This window comes from Leucopleurus acutus (genome assembly GCF_964270905.1).
Source record: "Leucopleurus acutus genome assembly, chromosome: 5".
Taxonomy (NCBI): domain Eukaryota; kingdom Metazoa; phylum Chordata; class Mammalia; order Artiodactyla; family Delphinidae; genus Leucopleurus; species Leucopleurus acutus.
The window spans coordinates 71068122-71089439 of NC_139147.1; the positions used below are offsets into that span (position 1 = coordinate 71068122).

General features: G+C 38.2%; 1 protein-coding gene across 3 annotated transcripts in view; it reads right to left on the reverse strand.

The window, feature by feature from the left end:
- SNX4 (sorting nexin 4) overlaps positions 1-21318 on the reverse strand; it is a gene marked incomplete at both ends in the record, with an annotated part of 62859 nt that overhangs the window by 16092 nt on the left and 25449 nt on the right. For all 3 annotated transcript variants that reach the window (XM_082839988.1, XM_082839989.1, XM_082839987.1), the window contains 3 exons: positions 9647-9708; positions 15923-15995; positions 19285-19340. In XM_082839988.1, the coding sequence (XP_082696114.1) occupies positions 9647-9708; positions 15923-15995; positions 19285-19340 (191 nt within the window). The remainder of the gene's footprint in view (positions 1-9646; positions 9709-15922; positions 15996-19284; positions 19341-21318) is intronic.

Genomic DNA, 21318 nt, shown 5'->3' on the forward strand with positions numbered 1-21318 from the left:
CGACAATTTTTACTCATATGTTTACCCTCAAAATAGTAATAGCAACAGTTAACCTTTTTTTAGTGCTTTGCTGTTTATAAAATGAATTTTTAACATCTCTAGCTATATTATCTAAAGCCACACTTCCAATGCCTACAAGACAATTCTGCTTTTATATACCTCTGTCACTTCAAATTCAACATACCTAAAGCCCAGCTCTTCACATGAAAAACAAAGTCTAGGGGTTTTGGCAGATTACAGGCATAACTAGCCAAATCTGTAATGTAGCAATCACAGTTAACGCAGCTATAGGTCACGTCAACAGAATTAATGGACAGTCCAGATCAACTATCTATTGGATGTTCCACAGGTACTTCACCCATCTAATCTTTGAGCACCTTTTAATGTGCTACCAACTCAAGGTCAATATAACCAAATTTAATTCTTTTGTTTACCAAACAAGACTAAAAACTAGTTCAAGAAAGGTAAGACTTACACTTAATCATCTATTTACTCCTATTAAGTCATTTAGTGCCTGATAAATACTTGGCATTTACAGATTGTAGGTAAAATGAAAGAATGAACCCATAAATGAATAAATGTGAGGAGGGAAACATGTACTGGGTTCTATGTATCAGCCACTACTACTAGGCACAAGATCTCTCCCCTCAAGATATACATAGACTAGCCCTCGACTACTCAAACTGTGGTCTATGAACAGCATCACACCTGGAACCTGTTGGAAATGCATACTTGCAGGACTCATTCCAGATCTACTGACTCAGAATAACAGTTCTCCAGGTGACTTGTATGCCTGTTACAATTTAAGAAGCATCTGCTAAACAAAAGGTTCTAACTGGGGTCCAGGTATATGCCGAGGATTGGAACTAGAAAATGTTAACCAGTTTAGGGAGGGAGAGGAGGGAGAGGAGGGAGAGGAGGGAGAGGAGGGAGAGGAGGGAGAGGAGGGAGAGGAGGGAGAGGAGGGAGAGGAGGGAGAGGAGGGAGAGGAGGGAGAGGAGGGAGAGGAGGGGGAGGAGGGAGAGGAGGGATCCATTAACAAGGAACTATTAAAGTATAGAAGGAGGGACTTCCCTGGTAGCGCAGTGGTTAATAACCCTCCTGCCAATGCAGGGGACATGGATTCAATCCCTGATCCGGGAAGATTCCACACACTGCAGAGCAACTAAGCCCATGCGCCACAACTACTGAGCCTGAGCTCTAGAGCCCGCATGACACAACTACTGAAGCCCGCGTGCCCTAAAGCCTGCAAGCCACAACTACTGAGACCATAAGCCACAACTACTGAAGCCCACATGCTCTAGGGCCTGCATACCTCCAACTACTGAAGCCTGCATGCCTAGAGCCCATGCTCTGCAACAAGAGAAGCCACAGCAATGAGAAGCCTGCGCACCACAATGAAGAGTAGCCCCTGCTCACCGGAACTAGAGAAAAGCCCGTGCGCAGCAACAAAGACCCAACGCAGCCAAAAAATAAAATAAAATAAAAAGTATAGCAGGATTTAACATCAACTTTATAAGAGGCATTACTGCTATCATAAAGTACTTAATGGGTGGATAACTGTCACAGATGAACCAGATCAAAGAGGGTAATAAATCTTTTGTAGCATCTGATGAAGACTATGGACCTTTTTCACTAAGGAGGGAAAATCACAAACAAAATTTTGCAGGTAATTTCAGAGACTTCATGGATTAAAGACCTAAATGTAAGACAGGAAATCATAAAACTTCTAGAAGAAAATATAGGCAGAGCACTGACATAAATGGTAGCAATATTTTTTTGGATCTGTCTCCTAAAGCAATGGAAACAAAAGCAAAAATAAACAAATGAGATCTAATTCAACTTAAAAGCTTTTGCACAGCAAAGGAAACCATCAGCAAAATGAAAAGACAGCCCATGCAATGGGAGAAAATAGCTGCAAATGATATGACTGATAATATCCAAAATACATAAATAGCTCATACAACTCAATATCAAAAAACCCGAACTCAATTGAAAAATGGACTGAAGACCTGAATAGACATTTTTCCAAAGACATACAGATGCTCAGTATGCAAATCAAAACCACAATGAGGGACTTCCCTGGTGGTACAGTGGTTAAGAATCTACCTGCCAATGCAGGGGACACAGGTTCGAGCCCTGGTCCCACATGCCGTGGAGCAACTAAGCCCGTGTGCCACAACTACTGAAGCCCGCGTGCCTAGAGCCTGTGCTCCACAACAAGAGAAGCCACTACAATGAGAAGCCTGCGCACCGCAACAAAGAGTAGCCCCCACTCACCACAACTACAGAAAGCCGTGCGCAGCAACGAAGACCCAACACAGCCAAAAATAAATAAATAAACTTATTTTTAAAAACAGATTATTAAAAAAAAAACCCACAATGAGATACCACCTCACACCTGTCAGAATGGCTATCATCAAAAAGAGCACAAACACCCAATGTTGGCAAGGATGTGGAGAAAGGAAAACCTTGTACACTTGTTGGTGGGAATGTAAACTGGTGCAGCCACCGTGGAAAACAATATGGAGAGCCCTCGAAAAACAAAACTACCATATGATCCAGCAATTCTGTTGCCGGAGGGTAGGTTCTTGTTTTGTCACAGAAATAATTCAGAGATGAGACACAGAGGCCAAGTAAGCGAAGTGAAGATTCACTGAGCAACAGTATACTCTCAGGAGGGAGAGCTGGCAAGCTCAGAAGAGCAGCTGCCCCGAGCTCCTTTTGGCAAGCTGGTTATATGGGGTGTGAAAACGGGTGGAATATTCATCAAGGAGGGAGGGACTTTGGGGTAACTTCCTGGCTTTCATCCAAGTTCCACCCTTCTGAGAGGAGGGGCTGTTTTTTCCTTGGTCTTCTCGGATCTGCCATGGTGTCAGGTGCAAGATGGGTACTGCTCTGGCTGCAATGTTAATTCTATTGTAATGAGGGTATAATGAGCAAAAAGTTACATTCAGACATAAGAGGTTCCCAGCTTTCTTTGCCTCTAGGACCCTGTCATTACAAGATGTATGGTTTCCTGTCATATGACCCATGCCTCTCTTCTCTGCTCGTATCTGGCTAACTGCCTGCTCTAACAATTCCACTCCTGGGTTATAAATATGAAGAAAATGAAAACACTGATTCAAAAAGATACATGCACCCCAATGTTCACAGCAGCATTATTTACAATTTCCAAGATATGGAAGAAACCTAACAGACGTCAACAGGCGAATGGATAAAGAAGTGTGGTATATATATGTGCATGTATATACAGATACACACACACACACACACACACACACACACACACACACACACACACACACACACACACAATGGAATATTACTCAGCCACAAAAAAGAAATTTTGCCATCTGCAACAACATGGATGGACTTGGAAAGTATTATGCTTAGTGAAATAAATCAGACAGAGAACTGTATGTTATCACTTATACATGGAATCTAAAAAAAAAAAAACTAGTGAATATAATAAAAAGAAACAGACTCACAGATATAGAGCACGAATAAGTGGTTACCAGTGGGAAGAGGGAAGGAGGGAGGGGCAAGATAGGGATAGGAAATTAAGAGGTACAAACTATTATGTGTAAAATAAACAAGCTATAAGGATACACTGTACAGCACAGGGAATATAGCCAATATTTCATAATAACTTTAAGTAATTTCAGAGACTTCAGAGAATCTAAGTCCATCCTTATCTCCTAGCTTAAGGAATCTCACTATAAAACCACAAAGGTCCCTCCTGCTCTAGTATTTTACAGTTCCATTAAGAAAGAAAGGAAAGAACTCCAAGAATGCCCAAGGGTCAAGACTCTGGAAAGGAATAAAAATATTATTACAACAAAAATAGAGGTACAGAACTAAATTTAGCTGCCCAATCTGGTGTTCATCAGGGATAGAGGCACGGGAGGCAAAGTCTCCAGCCCCAAGCAAGTCTGTAGTAATAAGTTTTATTTGTTTATACTTCCGTATATCATTTCATTTAAACAAAGTTCCATGCTAAAAAAGGGTTTGGAAACCACTCTCCCCATTTAACCCCACAACTGAACAGATATTTAAAATCGGGCTCAGAGATCTAACGTGGTTTACTCAAAAGTCAGGCATCCAATGAGAGGCAGAGCTGAGATTAGAATCAACTGCCATCAGAGTGTTCTACCTACTAATCCCAACCTTCACTTCCTTTTTTTGGCTTTCTTCATCAAATGAGCTCTTTAGGGAATTCCCTGGCGGTCTAGTGGTTAGGGTTCCGCGTTTCTACTGCAGGGTACACGGGTTCAGTCCCTGGTCACGGAACTAAGATCCCACAAGCTGCATGTTACGGCCAAAAGAAAAAAAAAAAAAAAAAGAGCTCTTCACCGCCACTCATTAACCACATGACCAAAAAATAAAAAATAAATTATAGAATCCTTCAACAAAATACATCCTGTGCGTCTTTGAGCTCTGAGGTATATGACAAGGTTTGCATATCCCTGATCATGTTTACACATGACTAAAAAAATTTTCTTTTGCAGTTTCCTGGAATCCCTTGAAAGGAATTATACCATCTGAATCTGGGAAAGATGTTTTTCCTTGGTTGCTTCTGTATGGATTCACAATCTATGAATTAAGATGAGTATTTCAAATTGTTCAATTAACAGAATATAACATTTTAGGCTATTAGCTCCTGACAGCTTTCATTCGCTTCAAAAACTTTAGTTACTGGCACTTAAAACTCTCTTTTTTCTAAGTCTTTTGCAGAGTGAATCCTGCCTGTGTATTGTAAAAAATAAACAGAAACCTCAATTAAATAGAGTTGGAAGACCAAAAGGGGGAGCTCTCATGCCCTGTGTCCACAGCAGAGCCCAAGAAGAAGAAAGATTCCTCTTCTTTCCTGGCCAGGTCTCAGCCAATGAAAAGCCACAGAGACTCTTTGTTTACTCTAGCCCTCCCAACTTCCTTTTCCTCTCCATGAAAGCCTTCTCCTTCCCCTGCCCTGTGGGAACTTGCATGAGCCTTGCCATTGTTGCAGCCTGGAACTGCAATTCTCTGCTAATCTTCGCTGGAGAAATATCTGGCAGTCTATTTGTTTCAAGTCAACAGTGTTTGGTCCAATTCTTGACAGGCAGATCTTAAAAGTTCCTGAAACTAGTGAACATATAGACAAGTCCTATAAGCACCTACATGGAATGACCCTTTGGCCTGTCCTAAATTGAATCAGGTGCTATATCCAGGAGGAAGCTGCAAAAAGCCTAGGAACTCAAGAAGAGCAAAAAATGAACTCCCATACTTTAAAAAACAAAAACAAAAAAACCCAGCAACACGCAACATGAACATATTACAAAAATCTTCCCTGTTTCTTCTCTGTGCATCTAATTCCTGCTCATTTCTTACTTACAAGTAAGTTTAAGTCTTGTCACCTTTCCTTCCCTCTTTGACAGTCTTTTTCCACTCATAGCTCAATCATTTTCTTAATCCATTCTCTCACTTCAATCTCTCATTTAGCAAAAAGGCATAATTTTACAAAGTTATTGGATATATATAGAAAACATTTAAATTAAGAGACAAAGCTGATGAAATCAGCTTTATATTTCTTCCCCTCTCAAATTCCAAACCAAAGAACAGAAACACATTGAACTTTTTTCCAGTTATGGGACTCTCAAGCTCTGGATTTTTTCATTACTCTTTTTTTCTGGCTGCACCGCGAGGCTTGCAGGATCTTAATCCCCAGGCCCCGGCAGTGAAAATGCGAGTCCTAACCACTGGACCACCAGGGAATTCCCTGGATTTTTTCATTACTCTTATGGTCAGTGTAGTGCCACTGACCATAAGAGTAATGAAAAAATAAAAAGGAAACAAAAAGAAAAGATAAAAAACACTCATTACCAATTGGTACTGCTCTGCAATCCTTTCCCACATTCCTAAATGATACCCTCATCAGTGCTTCTCAAACTGGGATACTTCATCTTGGATATCTGAAGTTTTTCTGAAGAACGAATTTTAAGTTTGAGGCAGGGAAAGTTATATATATGCTTAAATAACCATGGATGCTCTACAGAGTAAAATGTAAAATTTGAATAAACTGACAGAACTCAAGTCTTCAAAGAGATTCTGCACTTGCCACAGCTGCTTCCAGCCAATCCCCCAGGGAGTTGGTAAGGGGAGCTAAAGGAGGATATGCAGTAGGATCAGTTTAAGAACTCTCTTCTCCATTAGTTTGAGACAGACTGCTCTATATCACTCCCCTCAAGCTTCCTAACCACAGAATCACCCCACCTGTTCTCAGCAGAGACACCTGCTTTACTAAGACAGGGGCCAGCTAAAGCGGCCTCCTGCCACATACTGCTCCTCTCCTTTAAGACAGCTCTGTGCCTTCCTCTCTATCTTCTCTCCCATCCACCCTCCTACCCTTGCTCCCCCTGCAAAAAGCCACCACCACCACCACAAAGAGGCCCTATACCCCTTCAAGAATAACCTCAGAGACTTTTCTTAACAGACTTATCAGTAACTTGCTGTCTTTCCTTCCTTAACCCTTTCCTGTCATCCCTAGGACCACTGCATTATATCACTCAAACCAAACTGCTCTCCAAATTAACACCGAAGATTTACCCACCCATTTCCCCTCCTTTCGACTAAATTCAACTCCTCGACAGTATAACTCCAACTTCTTGAAGTGCTCCCTTCACTTGCTTGACACTGCGCACTCCTCATCAATTTCCCAATGTCTCCCTCACGTTCTTTTTCTTTGCCTGACCCCTGAACACAGATATTCCCCAAGGTTCCGCCCTTGAGTCTCTCACAGACTTACCCTAACCCTCTAACATTATCACCTTAACCCTACATTAAATATCATTCTATTAGGATGTAACTTTTATATACAACTCATATTCTCACCAGCCTCTTACACTGCAGATCCAAATTTCCAATTGCTTAATAAAAATCTTTAAATCAAATGCAATCTATTCAAAACAGAACCCTTTAATTCATTCCTCAAACCTGTTATTTTTCCTACATTCTCTATCACAATCCTCCTAATCATTCAGCTGCCTGCAAATTAAATTTTGGTATCTTTAGCACCTACCACGGTAGCAGGAGCTCAGCAAATGTGTGCTGAATGACTGAAAGAATCAATTGATAAATCTTGTCATTTATGTCTCCTTAATAGTCCCCACTGGCAATTGCTATGGTTCAGGCTCTTGATCACCTGCTTAAATTACTTCAACCACCTGTGGTCTCCTTGGCTCACTTTTTATGAAATATTTTAGATGTAAAATGGCTTTCTGTTAATTTACTGAGTTAGCAGAAAGGCGAATCTGTATAATATTTATCATGAGACATTAATGCAAATAATTTTCTTTACAATTTGATTCAGCCGAGTGACCTTTCATCCACTTGCCTCTCAAATTAACACAAGTCCATTTATTATTTACAATAAATGTACTACTTTTGAGAGTGTCTGATTTACGTTAATTATCATATGAGCATGTTCCCAAGCTTAACTAGAGTTCCAGTTTGCGTAGTATTCTTAAAATCAGGGCTGACTCACGCATAGATCTAAAAGCAGGTAAGTCGCTCTTCGTGCAGCTGACTTGAATTTGCCTTTCTTCCCATTATTCCTGTTTAGACATATACTCCTATCGTAGTTATGAAGAGTCTACATGTTTACAATATTAATTAAAACATTAAAACATTAAAAACATCATATAATGCTGATATTGTCCCATCTTCCATTTGATCAACCAAGACATATAGATAACCTGTTACTCAAATTAAGTAAATATGTAGCCATATCTCGCACCTGACATTCAAATAAATTTCATATGAATCAAAAATTTATAAAACCACAAAAATGTAGAAGAAATGAAAAATCTATTTTTTTATAATCCATAGTGGGGAAGACCTTATTAAGATATACACAAAAGTCAGAGGCTATTACTTTATAAAGGAGAAAATCTAACCACTTACATGTTAACTGAATTTAACAAATTGAGTATTTCTGTATATCAAAAACCACCAGAAGGGCTTCGCTGGAGGTGCGGTGGTTAAGAATCCACCTGCCAATGCAGGGGACACGGGTTCGAGCCCTGGTCCACATGCCACGGAACAACTAAGCCCATGTGCCACAACTACTGTGCCTGCGCTCTAGAGCCCATGAGCCACAACTACTGAGCCCGCGCTCTAGAGCCCATGAGCCACAACTACTGAGCCCACGTGCTGCAACTACTGAAGCCCGCACACCTAAAGCCCGTGCTCCTCAACAAGAGAAGCCACCGCAGTGAGAAGCCCACGCACCACAACAGGGAGAAGCTCACGCACCACCGCAGTGAGAAGCCGGCTCACTGCAACTAGAGAAAGGCTGCACATAGCAATGAAGATCCAATGCAGCCAAAAAATTAAAAAAAAAAAAAAAAAAAAGCCCCATACAGTTATTTACTGATAACAATATATATTGGAGCGCTGTTTTTAAGTAAGAAAAAAGCAAAGTAAAACAAGTGAACATAGCAATGTATAAAACATGCTCCCTTTCCATGTTTAAAAAAATGGGGGTGGGGGGGACTTCTCTGGTGGTCCAGTGGTTAAGAATCCGTCTTGCAATGCAGGGGACACCTGCTCAATCCCTGGTCAGGGAACTAAGATCCCACATACCGAGGGGCAACTGAGCCTGTCCGCTGCAACTGCTGAGCCCACGCGCCACAACTACAGAGCCCACACGCTCTGGAGCCTGTGCACCACAACTAGAGAGAAGCCCACGTGCCACAACTAGAGAGAGAAGCCCACACGCCGCAATGAAAGATCCCGTGTGCCACAACTAAGACCCGATGCAGCCGAAAAATAAATAAATATTTTTTTAGAAAGGGGGGAGGGAGAAATGAATTTGTTTGTGTGTTAATATATACATTTATGGTGCTACATGTTACTAGAAGGATACACAAGTAACTCAGAAACTGCTATTAGTTGCCTCAGAGGAGGAGACCGGGGTGGTTGGCAGGCAGGAGGGAAGAGACTTTTCACTCTATAAGCTTTTGTTCCTGTTGAATTTTGTGCTATATGAATGTCTTACCTATTCAAATATGTTAAATGAATTATTTTGATTAATTCAATCAAAAGGACTTAGAACATTAGCAAGGACATTTTTCTTACAAGAAGATTTGGATAATTAACTTCTAAAATGTCACAACTAAAATAATTAACACACACAAAAATTCACAAAAGAAAAAGCTCAAAAATAACCAAGATATGCAAGTTATCTACACAAGTAAATATTCTAATTTACACTAATATTACCTCAAGACTGAAAAATCCATCTTGCAAAAGCCTTCAGAAATTATAAAGTGACACAAAGAAAGAAAAGAAAAAGAAAATCGCTAACTCTATATGACAGTGATTTCCAAAGGAATCTTCTTGGGCATTCTGCCAAGAAAGTAAAAGACACCGCTCACTGCTTCAGAGCAGTTTATCTTTTATCTGCTCAATATACTGGACTCCCTTATTATTTTTTATTTAAACAAAGGCTTTACAGTGAAAAGTCTGAAGACTACTACTACAGGACATCATTTAAAAAATAATCTTTTGCTTTCCAGAATCATATATTTTCAAGAATTATAGTTCTTAGGCAAAAAGCTAATTAGAGCTAGTTGTTGTTTATTATAAAAGTTTGCATAATGCTTACCTGAAAACTCGCCCATAATTCCCATGTACTTTATATACACCATACAGTCGGTCTGCTACTCTCTGGAATAAATATTCGAAAGAAATTGCTATGAAGTCAAAGTTACATAAAGATTACTTAAAAAAAAGATTTTATCCTCATTTAAAATACATATATATATATATATATATATGCTTAGCACAATAACCTTGAAAAATATGGAAAAGAAGCTTAAATCTCCCAAAGTTTCATCATGGGAGATAATTATATATTTTTAATTAACGTTTTAAAATTTCCTATACCAAGAGTGCTAATATTTTTAACCAGCAGGTTACTATTACTTTTATTTTATAAATTTATTTATTTATTATTTATGGCTGTGTTGGGTCTTCGTTGCTGCACGTGGGCTTTCTCTAGTTGTGGCGAGCAGGGGCTTCTCTTTGCTGTGGTGCACGGGTTTCTCATTGCGGTGGCTTCTCTTGTTACAGAGCATGGGCTCTAGGCACGTGTGCTTCATTAGTTGCAGCACCCGGGTTCTAGGGCACGTAGGCTCAGTAGTTATGGCTCGTGGGCTCTAGAGCGCAGCCTCAGTAGTTGTGGTGCACAGGCTTAGTTGCTCATGCGGGATCTTCCCAGACCAGGGTTTGAACCTGTGTCCCCTGAATTGGCAGGAGGATTCTTAACCCCTGCACCACCAGGGAAGTTCCCAGGCAATATACCTCTGTGCTACTTTATCAAGTTAATGCCTTCTAACCAACTAACATTAGATATTTTAATAACAGTAGAATTACAATTTAGGTCACTGAGATAAAATGTGTACTGCCTAGAGACTTCCCTCGTGGTCCAGTGGTAAAGAATCTGCCTTCCAATGAAGGGGACGTGGGTTCTATCCCTGGTTGGGAAACTAAGATCCCATATGCCGTGGGGCAACTAAGCCCACGCGCCACAACTACTGAGCCCAAGTGCCTCAACTAGAGAGCCCGCATGCCGCAAACTACAGAGCCCACGCACCACAACTAGAGAAAAAAAAAAAAAACCCACGCACCACAACTAGAGAGAAGCCCACGTGCCACAACAAAGAGCCCAAGTGCTGCAACTAAGACCCGACGCAGCCAAACATTAAAATAAATGAAATAAATATTTTTAAAAACTACAAAAACAAAATAATGTACTGCCTAGCCATTCACACAAATTTTACAAAAGACAAAACAAAACACCATATGCAGTAATCTCCTTTACTTTCCCCCAAAGTATTATGGACATGAACTAGAAGATCAAAAGTCAGTCCCACATAAAACCCTAAAAAAGAATTCCTAGTATATAATTTCCAAATGTAAACCCTGAATTTACATTCAACCCCTCTAGTTCCTTACTCAAACATGAGTAATTTGAGGAATTAGGCATTAACCATACAATAATTCTTAAACCTTTCAATACTTCAGCTTAAACTGAATGAACCACATTGTAAAAACCCGGAGCAGGCGTAGGAGGATCATAAAATGTTTTCCATCTCTCCTTGACCTGCTAGACTAGAGGGCAGCACACTACAGGTCCGCAGCTTGTTTTTGTAGTCTTATTGGAACACAGTCATACTCACTCATATTAGCACTGTCTATGGCTGCTTTCATAGCAGGGTTGAATAGCTTCAACAGGAACCATATGACCCAAACAGCTGAAAATATTTACTATCTGGCCTTCAGAAAAAGTTTGCCGACCCCTGTACTAGACTCCAGTTTCAGGACAAAGTTCATAGTCTTTACTATGCTTGAAACTTTCCAGGGTTGTCCACAGACCTCTAAACTAATTTCTCTGGGATGCTATTTCCCAATTATTTTTTGAGAGCCCTACAGAGTGTCAAAGGTTGGTTGGTTGTTTAAAGTGGTTCCATTGTCAAGTAAGTTTGGGAAATACTGAGATTAAAATGTTTAACAGGTTTTTTTTCTGCAGGACTTTTTTGAACTTTAACACTGTATACGAATCAGGACTATTGAGAGAGAGTTGGTTTGCAGTAGGGAACATGTTACAGGAATGGCATTCCAAAGAATATAAAACGGAAAATGTCACTCTAGAGTACTAACTTTTGCAGATCCTCGTACTTTTTTTTTTTTTTTTTTGCAGTATGCGGGCCTCTCACTGTTGTGGCCTCTCCCATTGCAGAGCACAGGCTCCGGACGCGCAGGCTCAGCGGCCATGGCTCACGGGCCCAGCCACTCCGTGGCATGTGGGATCTTCCCGGACTGGGGCACGAACCCGCGTCCCCTGCATCGGCAGGCGGACTCTCAACCACTGCGCCACCAGGGAAGCCCCGTACCTTTTTTTTTTGGCCATGCTGCATGGCATGCAGGATCTTAGTTCCCCAAACAGGGAGTGAACCCCACCCCCTGCAGTGGAAATGCGGAGTCTTAACCACTGGACCGCCAGGGAAATCCCTAGATCCTCATACTTTTAAAGATCAAACGTTCTCCTGACAGCTGAGCATTTTATCATCTACCTACGATATTAAGTATAGAAAAGAGGGAAAGAACTTGTTAAATAACCACATAAGAATAAAAACTAGAACAACTTAAATACAAAATGCATACACAAAATAAATGTTCAAAGAAAGTTTCTGAATCCCTGGTATTTAAGTAGTTTTTTTTTTTCTTTAAATTTTATCACTCCTGGCAGCTGATACAAAAGGAACTTTTACCATGATAATTAGAGCTCTGGAAAATACTTTGGTCCATAGAACATGACAAAAAGAGGCAAGAGTTCTCATACTCCAGAAAGGTGAGCAACCACACAAGGAACTACTCTATTGGTGAATGAGGCAACAAAGAGCCAGTCTGCAGTTGTTACTGGACCAGCAATGTTTCTGGCATGAACTACTCATGGAAACAAATTGTTCTAGCCAACCGAAACATGAGATGATTTAGTATCTAGATCATCAGGCAGTGAGAGAAAAGATGAAGTGAGGAAAAATTATAAACTATAGACCAAAAAATATCATTTCTAGAGAAAAGTAAAGACAAAAATGGCAGGTAAATAAATCATGAATTATTAAAACCTGAAACCAGATTAATTCAGTGGTCATTGGTAAGCAAGAATCATGGTGCCAGGTAAAGGGGGCTATACACAATGATTTAGTCTACACTGCCACTCAATTTCAATTCTGTTGACAAGCCTTTCTTTTTGAAAAGTGATCATCTGACAACTGACAGGGGAGGACTGACACCTAGCAAATAATATGACAACAGAAGAAATTTGACAGACTCATCTTATCATCCTCCCCAGTTCTGAATCATTTGCAACTATGGTAAGAATGTCTTCTCTATCCTCACTGAAGCAGTAGGGGATTAAATGTTAAATGTTAAAAAGGACACAAAGTCTTATGATAGTCTATTAGATAATCTTATTTGAAAAATCTGGACACATAGCTTTTCTTTTGAATTATCTCCTAAGGAGGCAATGATTATGAGATTTAGGACTCCTGATACTACTGCCAAAATCTTTCCCAAAGGAACTGTATGTAATACTTTACACAATGCCACTGTCACCAAATATTTCACAAACACTAGATATTACCATCTTTATATATGACTACAAATTAAATGTTAAATAGTGCCTCAATAATTTCAATTTACATTTTTTGAGTATTAGCAAAGTTAAACACTCCTCGCTCCCTTTTAAATTTGATTTCCCCTAGAGAGGCAGCAAATATGGTTGTAGGAAGTAAGGGATTTGGAGTAAGACAAATGTGAATTCAAATTCCAGCCCCTGGGACTTCCCTGGTGGTCCCGTGGTTAAGAATATGCCTTCCAAAAAAAAAAAAAAAAAAAAAAGAATATGCCTTCCAATGCAGGGGACGTGGGTTCAATCCCAGGTCAGGGAACTAAGATCCCACATGCCAAGGGACCACACATAGAAAGAAGCCCATGAGCCACAACAAAGAGCCGGCATGCCACAACAAAAGATTCCACGTGCCGCAACGAAGATCCAGTGCTGCAACTAAGACCCAGTGCAGCCAAAATAAATAAATAAATATTAAAAAAAAAAAAAGATCCAGCTCCTTCTTACTTTAGGGTTTGACTTTTGAGAATTTATTAAACTACTCTTAGCCTTAGTATTACATCATTCTCTTGGAAATGTGGAAATGAACCTCATCATATGACTGAGGATTAAAGAAGATGACATTTGTAAGGTACCTGGCAATAAGCAAGGTGGCTCAATGAAAATCAATTCTCTTCTCCCTCAATCTACCTGAATTCACGTCCTCTGTCAATATACCATTTGTAGGTGGTTAAGAGCATGGGTTCTGGAGTCAGACAAAGGTTTAAATTCTGGCTTTATCATATCTATTTATAGTATAATATGAGGCAAGTTACTTAATTCATTTGCCTCTGCTTCCTAATCTATGAAATGGGGACAGTTACAGCACCTACCTTCAAAGGGCTACTATCGGAATTAGTTAAGAATAACACAATATGTTTGGCTGATATACAACAGTAAATAAATATTAGATTAGCATTATTTTCCTTTTGTCTTCGTTTACAAAACATAGATTATCTCATCTGAGTCTCACAACTCTATGAATAACACACTCATTCATATAACAAATATTTATGTAGTACCTACTATGTGCCAGGCAGATATTCCCATTTTCCAGCAAAGAAAACAAACTCTGAAAGGTTAGTGGATTTGCCTGAAGGACCTGGTAAATGCCAGAAACAAGTTCTAAATCCAGCTCCTCTCAGTCTAGGGCCACCTGCCCTTTCTGGTTGTTCTGTTTTGACGTCTTAAATATTAACTCTTTAACCTGTTAGTCATTTATTTTTTGCCTTTTCTACATTCAAAAGAATTCTCCTTGTCAGAAAAGATAGCCAAATAATTCTATTTTCTCTTCGTCTGTTAACAATTCATCATCTGTATCAAACAGTGTCTAAGCCTTCTTCTCCTGACACTCTGAATACTACAAAAAAGCCCTCACCGTGGTGATTTCTGTGTTGTTCGCAGGCTTCTGTCAGTGTTGGGCTATAACCTTCCATTTTTAACTGTTATGTCACTGTCGATGACTAAACAGCCTTTCTCCTAATTTTAGAACAATCAAGATTTTAGCTGTTCTGTATTTTCCATTGGCAGTTATCTCATTTATACAGTCAGAATTTCAATTTCACTCACAGAACAAGTGCTGCCTTTCCTTTGAAAAGCTCAAGCTGTCTTTTATGTCAATTAAGTTTCTGAAGCCTGTTTTCATAAAGTTTAGGGTAAATATATCAATACCCAGAATTCTCTTACTTGTGTATTGTAAGCTCTCTGATGACAAGGTCATTTTTCTTTAAAGGTCATATTTCTTGTCAAATATACATTACTAACCAGTTCTCCCTGGCTGGTTATAATTAAATTCAAGAAGTAATTTATGTTACTGCTTTTTAAGATTTTTTTAAACAAAAACTGTCAGCACATACATCCATTTATTCATCCATTCAGTGAATATGTAGTGGGTGCCTACTCTGAGTCAGGCATTATTCTAGGGATTTGACAGTGAGAAAACAAACTCCTGCTCTTGGGAGCTCACATACACTAGTAGAGGAGATAATAAACAAATGAGTACCGAATACAATGTCAGTGCTGCTATAAAGACAACAGTGATGACAGAAAATGACAGGCCGCTGAGCCTGCGCGTCCAGAGCCTGTGCTCTGCAACGGGAGAGGCCACAACAGTGAGAGGCCCGCGTACCACAAAAAAGAAAAAAACAAAAAACAAAAACCTTGAAAGAATAGGATATTATATGTAGATCTAAAATCCCACACTTAATTATATTCCAACAGTGAAATGGTAGGCCCTTCGATAAGATGTCAAAACAACCATATACAGACTACAGAGAAAACTATAGGCTAAAATTCTTCAAGTTACTTACGCCAGAAAACATTTCACGTTTTTTTAAAAAATGCAATTTAGGTGATGAACACACCAAATTTGAATATAAAAATCAGTTATTCATCATAAATATCTTCCATTACTTAAAAACATAACGAGTAAATGAGAAGCACTTCCTTTTTTTTTTTTTTTTTTTTTTGTGGTACGTGGGCCTCTCACCACTGTGGCATCTCCCGCCGCGGAGCACAGGCTCCGGACGCGCAGGCCCAGCGGCCATGGCTCACGGGTCCAGCCGCTCCGCGGCATGTGGGATCTTCCCAGACTGGGACACGAACCCGTGTCCCCTGCATCGGTAGGCGGACTCTCAACCACTGTGCCACCAGGGAAGCCCAAGCACTTCCTTTTTAATGTCTGTCAAAAAGTTCTTGGGGACCACTTACAGCTCTGACTCGAAGAAGATGTGAGATGACAGACTGTAGTTCATCACTGTAGTGTTTTAGTTCTGTAAATCTCCTGAAACAGGAAACAAAACATCATTTGTCTCATGAAAAGTCAAAAACTGAACGACAAAATAGCAGTTCCTGAGAATAATAAAACTGATTCTATTTAACTATTTGCTAGCCTTAAACATTTACACACCGATGCAAACTCAGAAAGTTCTAAAACAAAATAACCATATTTTCTCTAGATATTTTTAAAGCCAAGAAAAGACTTCATAATTTACACTGTGGAACTGAGATAGAGATAATATTTGTTAGTTTGAAAACAAAAAAACAGGAAAAAATTTATGGTGCTAAGAAAATCTTATGGTGCAACCATAAACTCATTGTCTCTAACAATCTTCATGCTGCTCAGTAATCTTTGTTTCTATAATCTGATGTCTGCTGTTCTCCATAAGACCTGAAACTTCTATTACCACCGTTCTTCCAGCAATGTAACACCTGACCTCACCCTCCTCAAAAATTTGTTTCCCTGACATCAGTGTTAATTTCTCATGATTTTCCTTTTACTCTCGGGTCATTCCTAAAGTCTCCTTTGCAGGACTCACTCCCTTCACTCATCTCTTATACCGCCAACTTTAGTGTGCAAAGGACTCCTGAAGTGTTTGCTAAGAGCACTACTGAGGGCCTCTCAGTAAAAGAGGGCATGAGTAACCACCAGAACTGTACACAGGAATAAATTCAGGAATCTGAATTTATAACAAACGCATTCACAGGATTCAGATGCTGGTAATCCTCAGATTACACTTTGGAAAACGCCCTTCAAGCACTGGCTTCTTTAGGATTCAGCCCTAGGTCCTCAACCATTCTACAACCAATCTTTCAATCTACACACTCTGTGTGACTTATTCACAAAGCTTCACAATTATGATCTACATGCTGCTGAACTCCAAATATATAACTCCAGCCCAAATCTCTCCTAAAAGCCGTATCTATGAAGCCAACTAACTAGCAGACATTTGTACCTGTTTACATATCCAAAGCTCAACTTATCTTCCCCTATCCCATCAAATCTCTCTCCTCTATTCCCTAGCAGTTTAAACAATGAAACCTAGGTGCCACCTGTATTTCCTTCTCCTCTCTTTCATCCCATACATTCTACCACTCACTCAGTCTACCTCCTAAATATTAGCCAAGTATTGCCACAAAAAGTAGAGACTCAAGGTCCTCCTCCTCACTGCTTTTAACAGTCTAGTTTGAATAAAAATAAACATGCATGAAGAGGTATCATTTGAAACCTCTGAAACAATCTTTCTGGTTTTCTACATTTTAAGAAAGAATGGAATTAAAGTATTTTAGTGATATAAACTATTTCAGTAATGGTATGAATAATAATTAATCTATTGGGCCAGACAGACCTAGAACAGGGATTCTGTATATTAAAAATCTGTTACAACGATGACTGATATAGATAATTCTCTTATCTAAAACTTAAGGCAAACAAATTCTATTACTAATTATACATTAATTATATACTTGAACAAGAACTTAGGAGCAAAAAACTGCCTTGTTTATGTTATTGGTCATATCACATTTACAATTCTATATATAATGTAGAATATTAAACAAAATTTAACAATCTAGAAAAGCTGGTACGTCAGAAAAGGGAAGACAAACATTCAGTTGACAAAATATTTTTCATTAAATTAAAAAACATTCAACTGACAAAACAATAATATTAAATATTAATTTAAAAACTGTCTCATCTACATGCTCCTCTAATGAATGTACATTCACCAACGTCATAAACTTTGCTGCTTAGGTTTTCCAAAGCTTTTTTTGGAGGGTGACATAATTTAGTTCTTAACCTAGAGAACATCTCATATACCATGGATGTCATTATAGCCCTTATAAAAACCGCAGTGGAACCTTAAAGGCATATTACAAAGCAAAAGCCTTTCTGAGAATGCTCCGTATTGTATGATACAACATTCTAGAAAAGGCAAAACTATGGGAATAGTAAAAAGATCAGTGGTTGCCAGGGCTATGGGGAGGGAAGGATAAATAGGCAGAGCAAAGAGGATTTTTAGGGCAGTGAAAATACTTTTTATGATACTGTAATGACACATACATGTCATTATACATTAGTCAAAACCCATATAACATATAACACCAAGAGTAAACCCTAATGTAAACTATGGACTTCGAGAGGGTAACAATGAGTCAATGTAGGTTCATCAATCGTAACAAATGTACCACTTTGGTAAGGGATAATGGGGGCGGCTCTGTATCTCTAGGGGCAGCTGTGTAAGTGTAGGGGCAGAGAGTCCCTGGGAGCTCTGTACTTTCCACTTAATTTTGCTAGGAACCTAAAACTACTCTAAGAAATAAAGTCTATTAAAAAAATAAAATAAAAACCTCAATGGTTACCATCACAATTTCTTAATTACCAAACTTTAAAATATTTATTTATATTTTATATTCAAAATGTATACTAAAAACCAGAGGCACAATGTTAATGTGTTATGGTTTATAAAGTCCAGCACAATAGGCTATCAGACTATGCAAACTTGGCCTTTGTCTGCTAAGAATTTACACTATGTAGAAGTTAACGCTGAAGGCCTGACTAGAGAAATTCTGACAGACCTCATAAACTTGGTCACCAAATATGGAAAAGCCTCATCTACCTAAGCACATTTCTACCTGGAAAGTATAGCTGAAGCAAGCTTCAGGTAAAGGTCCATATAATGAAGAGCCTGAATTATCCACCAAATTCAGAGAATGAACAAAACCAAATCTTAAATACCTAGATCCCACCCTAAGGAAAGTTATTTCTGAATACATCAGTTTTCTTTAATACAGAAATGCTCTCACAAACACCAAAGTGACACTGATGAAGTCAGGTGACTGTCATATAAATACATCTCCACGAAATTATTATACTAGTAAGCAACTATCAAGTTTTTTTGCTATTCAAAGTAGATAGTTTATTATTAAAATAAATAACATATTATCTTGAGTTTTGTACATATCTGACAAGCAAAGTCTAATAAGAAAAACTATTTTATATGAAATTAAAATTATTTTTCTCATTTTTCTGATACCTTAAGCAACACTCAATAAATCCTTCTAGGAAAAAGCAGTGGTTTAATTTTCTAAAACTTCAGTTACTTACAACCTTAATCCCAATTAAATTACCAAATTTCAAAATCAGTTTTAGACTGTAAAAGGATTTCACTAACGTGAATTACTATTTAAAATATTTAGCAAATAAAGTGCATACATTCAGAAATGAAAAATTAAATAGATTGATAGGCACCATTCAAAACAACATTGTAACTGTTATTAAAACAAAACCTTACTTGTCTGGGTTTTTCACTCTGAATGTTGCATTAAGCGCTTTTAACCTGGAGTCTGCCTGGAAAAAATAATTTATTCACTTAATACAATTACATTTCAGGGTTTAAATCCAAACAGTTTTATTTTCCCTTTCGAATTAAGATGCTCAAGTACAGTTTTCTTCGTATCATTTGTGTCAAACACATTAAACATACCCCAAAAAACAGCTTAGTAGTTATTTTTTAAAACACTACAAAAATATTTATAAATTAAACTGAACACATGGCATTCAGTAATACCAAAGTAAAACAACTGTAAACACCAATACACTAGCAACCATATAGCTCTGCATTATTATAACAAAACAGGTCATGTGAAAAAAGTAGTTTACTTTTTCTCTAAATCAAGAAAAACAATGATCTATATATATAAACTAAATAAAACTACCGCTTTGAAGCCTGTGCATTACTGAGAGTCGTTCTCAGGTGGAATGTAAACCAAATGTACATTGGTTTTTCTCATTTTCATAATCAGTATTTTAGAAAATAAAGAAATATGGAAATGCATGTACTAAATTAAAACTAGCTAGATGAGGACTTCCCTGGTGGTACAGGTTTGATCCCTGGTCAGGGAACTAAGATCCCACATGCTTGAGGTGCGGCCAAAAAAAACCAAGCTAGATGACATCAAATTAATTCCTTTCTAGCTGGCAGGAAATGTTACAACTTTTTAACTACCTTTACTTATTTCTAGATATTTCAACACAACTATTTAACTACCTTTACTTATTTCTACCCTAACTTATTTCAAAGGAGAGACAGAAGGATCAACATGAAATAATAATTTCATTGTATAAATTTATACTTAATATAGCCAAATCCTCTCCTCTTATCATATGTTCTCATTAAAATAAAAAAATTATAAATAAATAAATATATATATATATATATTTTATTTTTCTGACCAAGGCACAAAAATGATACAGTTCATAAAAGGTAGCTCAATCAGTAATCAATTTCATGATGTGGTTTGGTTTTGAAAATCCCAATCAGCTTGAATATTTTATATTATTCCAACTTATAAGCCCTAATTACAAATACTCCCAAAATAATAAAGAAACAAAAGCAAAACTACTAGGGCTCCCCAGATTACATGGCTGAAGAAATAAAAACAAATGCAACAAATACACCACTCCATAAACCCAGCCTCCTAAACCTTCAGACCAAAAGCAATTCAAACAGCTATCAAGAATATCTAAAGCTTAATTTGTCATTGAATTCAGGGGATTCTCTTATTTCTAAAATGGGTATTTTATCAATTCTTGACCTTTCTTACATCTCAAGGGCAAAGGAGCTAATGCATGTGAAAGTCCTTACAATTAAAGCAACTATGAATTTAAGGCATATAATATTACTCCCTTATGTTCCTTAAGTGAATTCAAATCACTAAACATCAACCTGTTAATGACTTTATAGTCACATGCAAATGAGATTCTTTAAATAAGGATGAAATTACATAAAAACCATCAGTAAAAAAGAAAATTTTCATGTGTATCTTTTTCTGAATCTCATACTTAATACTACCAATTAATTTATTTTTTACTTTTAATATTACCATCTTACCACTATAGAAGGCATATAAAATGTAAACCATCACCATCCTAACCTTTGCTTACCAAGCATTCTGTCAGGTCAGTCCATCATAACACCCCACTCAACCTGCTCATCATTTCACAAGATTCCGTAATAGCAGAAATTGCTTAAAACGTCATCAAATCAGAAACTTCTCCCCAAAGCTAGATCTCTAAACACCTACCTAGGCTGTTCCAAATCTGACGGTTACCATTCATCCATCTTATCAGGTTCCCCACTAAATATCTAAAGAAGCCCTTATATAATTGTTTCATACCACCCTACTTTATCTCCTTTAATACAGCACTATCTGAAATCCGCTGAGTTGTTTTCTTGTTTCCTAGCTGTCCACTAGAATATAAGAGCCACAAGAAAAGCACAATGTGAATGGGGCTCCTAGAGTTGCACAATGGCTGCCACGGCAAT